Genomic DNA, 6,959 nt, shown 5'->3' with positions numbered 1-6,959 from the left:
GCTTCCTCAAGCAATCTGTTTTTATTTGCACTTTATTGAAACAGTTCCCTCAGAATACAAAAGCAAACCGATATAGCAGTCCTCTGCACTCTCCTGTGCCCCAAACCCATGAAACAAAGCAAGAACAAACCACTGTAAGGGAGAGGAGACGACTAGCGATGAGAGAGACCTAGAACGGGGCAGCGGGTGGTGGTGGTGGTGGGTGGTTGAAAGAGCCCTCAGATCTACATCGCCCCAAACACACTGGTTATCAGGCAGCTTCCTCATCCTGGCCCCTCCCAAACTGCCCCGTGACCTCCTGAATGGCTGCTGCTCCTAGCCATCCATGATATTACCCACCCACCCCGCAAGAGTCGCTTCTCGTTCAAGGCCAAGAGGGCCAGGGGAAAGAGGCCCCGAGCACAGCAGAGGCCAAGCGCTCTCCAGCGGGCCCCGGCGCCTCAAGGGCTGCTGTGGCTTTTTGCTGCCAGGCGGAATGCACAAGCCTGGCCTCTCTCTCCCCCCCTCCCCAGGAATCCCCCAAGGGGTCCACTTGTCCATGCAAAGAAGAGGCGCAGGGGGGAAGAAAAGCACCTTCCCTGCATCTAGAGTTATTACAGCCCCCCGACTGGCTTGTTCTTCACTCACAGGAGCCTCCCTGTTACTTCTCCTCCTCTCCTTCCTCTTCCTCCTCCGAATCACTGCTGTCTTCACTCTCCGCATAGCCGTAATGCACCCGGTTTGTGTTCACGAACAGGTCTGCGTCCTCATCCTCGGAGTCTTCCTCCCCGGCAGAACGTGGGGGGCTTTGTGCCCCATCCCTGCTGCAGCAAGAACAAAAAAGGAGTAAGAACAGAAGAACTGCCCTGCTGGATCAGGCCCAAGGAGGCCCATCTAGTCCAGCATCCTGTTTCCCACAGTGGTCTATCAGATGCCCCTGAGAAGCCCACAGGCAGGAGTTGAGGGCATGCCTTCTCTCCTGCTGTTGCTCCCCTGCAACTGGGATTCAGAGGCACCTTGTCTCTGTGGCTGGAGGTGGCCTATAGCCCTCAGACTAGTAGCCATTGATAGACCTGTCCTCCAGGAATCTGTCTAAGCCCCTTTGAAAGCCATCCAAGCTGGTGGTCAGCACCACATCCCACGAAAATGTACTTCCTCTTGTCAATCCTAAATTTCCCAACCTTCCGTTTCATGGGATGACCCCCGGCTCGGGGTGTGTGTGTGTGTGTGTGTGTGTGTGTGAGAGAGAGAGAGAGGTTTTTCTCTGTCCAGCAGTTCCACTCCATGCATAATTTCATTCATCTCGATCATATCTCTCCTCAGCCATCTCTTTTGCAAAGTAAAGAGCCCCAGATGCTGTAGCCTAGCCTCCTAAGGAAGGTTCTCCAGGCCCCTGATCATCTGGGTTGCCCTCTTCTGCACCTTTCCCAGTTCTACAGTGTCCTCAAGTTATGGTGACCAGATATGATGATTATGACCACATCACCAACGTGTGGAATTCTCTGCCACAAGATGTGGTGACAGCCAACAACCTGGATGGCTTGAAGAGGGGTTTGGATAACTTCATGGAGGAGAGGTCTATCAACGGCTACTAGTCAGAGGGCTACAGGCCACCTCCAGCCTCAAAGGCAGGATGCCTCTGAGCACCAGTTGCAGGGGAGTCACAGCAGGAGAGAAGGCATGCCCTCAACTCCTGCCCGTGGCTTCCAGCATCTGGTTCACATCTGGTGTGTGAATCAGGATGCTGGACTAGATGGGCCTTCTTGGGACTGATCCAGCAGGGCTGTTCTCATGTCCTTCAAGCGGTACGCGGTGAAAACCAGGTCCCCAGAGCTGCCTTTCTGCAACGACCACAGCAGTCTGGCCACAAAGCTCACCTCTCTTTAGCACTGCTGGGCATTCCAGCAGCAGCACACAAGAAAGCTTCAGGCCTGCGGAAGAAAACAAGAGCGGAAGGAGCTTAGAATATGGGCCAGTGAACTGTTTTCGTAAGATCTATCCAATCCTACCAAGTGGAGCGGCCAAGAGGGGGTGCTCCAATTGGGTAGAGTAAATCCAGAAAGTGGGCCAGACCTCAAGTATTTGGTAAAAGCACCCCTGCTAACTGAGCCAAGAGGCCCCTTTCAAAGTGGTGATTCTCTTATAGCAAGCAGGGGTAGAGCAACTGGCTCTATCCAGCCACAACACAAGGGAAAGGAGAGCTGGTCTGGTGGTAGCATGACTTGTCCCCTTTGTTATGCAGGGTCTGCCCTGGTTTGCATTTGAATGGGAGACTACATGTGGGAGCGCTGTAAGATATTCCCCTCGGGATGGAGCCACTCTGAGAAGAGCAGAAGGTTCCAAGTTTCTTCCCTGGCAGCATCTCCAAGATAGGGCTGGGAGAGACTCCTGCCTCTGCAACCTTGGAGAAGTCGCTGCCAGTCTGTGATGACAATACTGAGCTAGGTGGACCAAGGGCCTGACTCCATAGAAGGCAGCTTGCTATGTTCATATCCCTCCAGTAGCTTTTTTCTTTTCTTTTTTTAGATTGAGCCTTTTGAGGACAGGGAACCATCTTCCCCCGCACCCCTATGAGAACATCTGTTGAAAAGCAGTATTTGTAGTTTTCTAGCTAGTGTCAGAGAAGGAAAAGAGACCTCTGATAACCACACCAGCAACTGATTAAACTGTAGCATCACACGTACCAGTATCCTTCCTTTTTCAGGTAGCGGACATGATCCTTGTACAGGACAAAACTGATCTCCGCTTTAACTTTCTCCCCTTCTTCTATGGGATCTACAAGCAGGAAGTCACCTGGAAGGAGAGAGACTGATTCAGGCCCCTGGGATGAGGGGTGGGAATAAGACGCAGAGATTTTCTCTCCCTTGCAGCTGGAATTGCCGTCCAACCAACTAACCTCTCTTGATCCAAATATTCTTGCGGAATTTGGTAGGCATGCTCACAAGAAACCGGGCCCCTTCGGGCGTCTCTACCTCGTGGAGGTTGTTGCCTGGTGTCCCCAGCACCTGGAAGGAATATGATCAATGAATAAATAAAAGGAGAAGTTGCCCCTAAGAACTTCACCCCTGTGCTGGAGAGTGCCCAAGCACTCTGAAAAAAGCAGTCAGGTTTCTGAAAAGAGCCCACACCCTCCTACAAAAAGGAGTCCAATCCTGGTAGAACGGTGGAGAATTCACAATTTTGGCAGACCCTTAATGGTCTGATGGTATAAAGGCAGATTCTTATTAATTCTTTATTTTTAGATTAGGGGCCCTTCTGCAACTGGTGGAAATAGTTCACCTCCAGGTGATATTTTTGTCTGCAGTGTTTGTTTCCGGGTGGATTGATGGCCGTCCTGCAGTGTTGAGCGGGCTAAGCCCAATGGGAGGAAGGCCAGTCCTGAGGTAGCAAGCATGGACTGCCCTCTTTGCTAAGCAGGATCCACCTTGGTTTGCAATTGGATGGGAGAGCAACATGTGAGTGCTGTAAGATATTCCCCTAGTAGGAGATGGGGGCTTAGCTCAGTGGCAGACCATCTGCTTGGCATGCAGAAGGTCCCAGGTTAACTCCCTGGCAGCATCTTCAAGTAGAGCTGAGAGAGACTCCTGCCTGTATCCTTGGAGAGCTGCTGCCAGTCAGTGTGGACAATACCAAATTAGACGGACCAAGGGTCTGACTCGGTGGAAGGCAGCTTTCTCTGTTCCTGTAGGTCAGACATGGACTGGATGCCTACTGGACAGTTAAGGCACCTCTTGGCCCAGATTATAATAAGCTGCCTGAAAGAAGTGGGTTGGTGCGGTAGGCTGGCCAGAGGGGCCGAAAAGGCCAGCTTCAGCCCACAAGCCTACACCAGTGCCCTTGGCCAGAAAGAGCCAGCCAGGAAGCCAGTGAGAAAAGAGAAGAAACCTAGCTTGAGGAAAGCACCGTCTAAGCAGAAGCCCAGCCCGACCCGAAGGGCACCAGGCAGGCCTCTGTTCTCACCCGGACAATCTGCTGCCGCTCGGAAGGGACCACGTACTCCTCCAGGACCTCTTTCACCACATGCTTGCGCTTCGTGGCCTGGGACATGGTGCTCCCTTAGCCCTGGGGAACCGGCTCTTTGCTGGGGGACGGGGGCGAGTCGGAGCCACCGCTCAGCTGTGCCCACGCTGCTCGAAGAGGCTGCAAGAAGCCATCGGAGAAATTCAGAGCGCAGAGAAGTTCAAACCTCAACAGGAGAGCATAAAAAGCTGTCCAGCACTGGGCAGAATTCCCTAGAACAGGGATTCCCAGGGGTTGACTACAACTCCCATTATCCCCTGTGGGTAATCCACGGCACTGGGAATGCTGTCGCCGAGAAAAGAGAGAGGCCACAGCTATTTTTACTGTAATCTTGCTTTTAAGTGGTTCTTGATTTTAATGGTTCTGTATTTCTGGGGTGTTTTTTAGTATAAACCACCCTGGGCCACTTTGGGAAGGGGTGGTATATAAATTAAATAATAAATAAAGATTGATGCCTGGTTTCGCTCAACCTTTAGTCAACCATCTTGCTAGCCTACAACTCCTCTCATCCCCAGCCACAATGGCCAAAAGGGAGCTGGAGTCCTACAACAGTTTCAGAACCCATGGCCTAGGGGTTCTCAAACACACCAAAGTTGTAGCTGGGGATGATGGGAGTTGTAGTTCAGCAATATCTGGAGGACCGCCGGGTGGGAAGCCCTGGCTGAGGCGATTCTGATGGCCACCTCGACCCACCCACCCCAAGAAACAGGCAAAAGCTCAATTAACTCGGGGTCCTGGGTAAGCAGACCTCTTTCCAGCGACAGCCAACGTCGTCCCGGTTCAAGGACTGTGGATCCAGTGCTGATTCCACACTCTGGGACATTCACAGTGCTGATGGAGCTGGGGAATTGAGGAGGGAGGGGAGGCAGGGTGAAAAGACGAAGCACAGTGGTTAGAAAACTCACAATAATGGCATGCACAGCCACCCAGCTGGTGCTCTCTTTGGCAGCACCAAGAAACCTCAAGTTATTTAGACTTCCCTGTTGAGAACCAGTTATGAGCCAGTGTGGTGTGGTGTTTAGGGTTGGCCTAGGAGCTGGGAGACCTGAGTTCAAATCCCTGTTCAGCCATGAGACTTGCTGGGTGACTCTGGGCCAGTCACTTCTCTCTCAGCCTAACCTACTTCACAGAGTGGTTGTGAGAAGAAGGAGAGCCCAGGGAAGGGCTACGTTTCCCTGCACTCCTTCCAAGATGGGGCAGGGGCCCGAGGGGGCTGTTTCCCTGCAAGGAAACTGGGGTTTCCTTTAAAGGAAGGTTTCCCTTAAAGCTCTGCCCCCTGGCAACTGGACACAGCACAGAAAGAATTGTCACTTCTGTGTGGTGCCAGGGAGACTCTGCAGGTAATTCACAGCTTTGGCCGAAGCTTCACGCAGGCACCAGAAAAGCAGAGCTGGTCTCGTGGCGGCAAGCATGACTTGTCCCCTTAGCTAAGCAGGGTCTGCCCTGGTTGCATATGAAAGGGAGACTAATGCGTGAGCACTTACAAAGCTTCCCCTTATGGAGCCGTTTTGGGAAGAGCAGAAAGTTCCTAGTTCCTTCCCTGGCAGCATTTCTAAGATAGGGCCGAGAGAGATTCCTGCCTGCAACCTGGGAGAAGCCGCTGCCAGTCTGTGTAGACAATACTGAGGTAGATGGACCAAGGGTCTGACTCAGTATATGGCAGCTTCCGATGTTCCTAAACGATTAGCCAGGAAGCCACCTTTGGGGCTGAGTAACTTACTTGGCAGCTCCCTAGTAGGTTCCTGCTGCCTGTTTAGTCCTGAAGATCGTGCTTCATCATATTTGGCTTTACGGGCATCAGCCCAGGAAGTCTTACAAGAGCCCTGCAAGGCAGGCCTCCCTCCCTATCATCCCTATGCTACAAACCAGGAGGGAAAGCACTAAAACTAAGCGGGGAGACGAGGGCTCCCGAACCTCCCCTGCCTGCTTGAGCCCAGCTTTACCGCTACCTGCTCGGGAACGGGATGCTTCTCCTCCTCCGCTTTGAAGCATGAGAAGCAGACACTTCCTGCTTCCGGTGTTCGAGCATTCTACTTCCGGGAGCAGCGGTCTAATGGGTCCCCCTCCGCCGGCGCCCTGGTTCTCCCCGGTGGCTTCGTTCCGCCCTTCTTGCTTGCAAGCTGTGTGGATTGTCATTACGGTCGTCGTCGCGTCATTATTATTATTACTACTATAAACATAATTCCTACCAGCCCTTAGTAGGAATCATCTTATAAAGCCTTTTTCCAACAGTGGACTGGTTCCCATCTAGTAACGGATGTAGATGCATGACTTGTGCATTTATTTGTTTTTTAAAGCGTAGTTCATGTTTGCAGCGTTCCTCCTCTTAGCTTAGCCCAGCGACGTTGGTATATAGCAGAAGAAAACAGGGAGGCACCCACATCGTTTTTCAGGATCGCATCCATTTAGCCGGCCAGGTGAATTACACTCTGCACATGCTCAGAGACACAAGCCCGACTGAGCAATGCTACTACTTCTCTTCTGGGATACCATTTGCACTCCATTCAGTAGAGCAGAGGTAGCCCAGCTGTGGCTCCACAGCTGTTGGACTACAGTTCCCATCATCTGCAGCCACAATGTGGCAAGGGGGGGTTGCAGGACTTCAGCTCACTTGGAAGTACAGTATATAACTACATATGTCTGAGGACTTTTACAATACTTAACCCGCATTTGTAGGAGGAGCTTTAACATTTTATGACTTTTTTAAAAATGATCTTACGTTTTAAGCCATTATATGCAGCATTTTAAATTGTTTTTAAAATACCCATTTATATCCTTATTTTTCAGCTTTGCAAAGCAGCCTGGAGCAGATATGAAAGGAGCCATGCTACAGACGGGAACATAGGAAGCTGCTTCATGCTGAGCCAGATCTCTGGTCAGTCTAGCTCAGCACTGACTACACTGACTGGCAGCATTTCCCCACAGTTGCAGGCAGGAGTCATGCCCAGCTCTTCCTGGAG

General features: G+C 51.7%; 1 protein-coding gene across 3 annotated transcripts; it reads right to left on the bottom strand.

Annotated features, from left to right (window-relative positions):
- Positions 1-2: 2 nt before the first annotated feature.
- On the bottom strand, positions 3-6,075 carry EIF1AD (eukaryotic translation initiation factor 1A domain containing). 3 transcript variants are annotated; one of them, XM_053278869.1, is made up of 7 exons: positions 5,949-6,075; positions 4,748-4,839; positions 3,940-4,119; positions 2,876-2,984; positions 2,664-2,772; positions 1,857-1,910; positions 3-803 (listed from the first exon to the last, which is right to left on the bottom strand). In XM_053278869.1, the coding sequence occupies exons 3-7, from the start codon at positions 4,024-4,026 to the stop codon at positions 641-643; spliced, it is 522 nt and encodes a 173-aa protein (XP_053134844.1). In that variant the 5' UTR covers positions 4,027-4,119; positions 4,748-4,839; positions 5,949-6,075; the 3' UTR covers positions 3-640. The 3 variants fall into 3 exon arrangements, with proteins under 3 accessions (XP_053134844.1, XP_053134846.1, XP_053134845.1); XM_053278871.1 differs by having other exon boundaries at positions 3-800; XM_053278870.1 differs by lacking the exon at positions 5,949-6,075 and adding an exon at positions 5,720-5,940.
- Between the last annotated feature and the right edge of the window lie 884 nt (positions 6,076-6,959).

Source organism: Hemicordylus capensis, chromosome 14 (genome assembly GCF_027244095.1).
Source record: "Hemicordylus capensis ecotype Gifberg chromosome 14, rHemCap1.1.pri, whole genome shotgun sequence".
Taxonomy (NCBI): Eukaryota; Metazoa; Chordata; class Lepidosauria; order Squamata; family Cordylidae; genus Hemicordylus; species Hemicordylus capensis.
Note: the sequence above shows the minus strand (reverse complement) of the source record. Positions and strands in the feature narration are given on the sequence as shown.

Excerpts from the sequence above, each read along its gene's own strand:
- EIF1AD (XM_053278869.1), bottom strand. The coding sequence starts at position 4,026 with ATGTCCCAGGCCACGAAGCGCAAGCATGTGGTGAAAGAGGTCCTGGAG. Across the intron at positions 2,773-2,875 it reads GAATATTTGGATCAAGAGAG|GTGACTTCCTGCTTGTAGAT; the intron begins GTTAGTTGGTTG and ends CTCTCCTTCCAG. Across the intron at positions 1,911-2,663 it reads CTGAAAAAGGAAGGATACTG|GCCTGAAGCTTTCTTGTGTG; the intron begins GTACGTGTGATG and ends TTTCTTCCGCAG.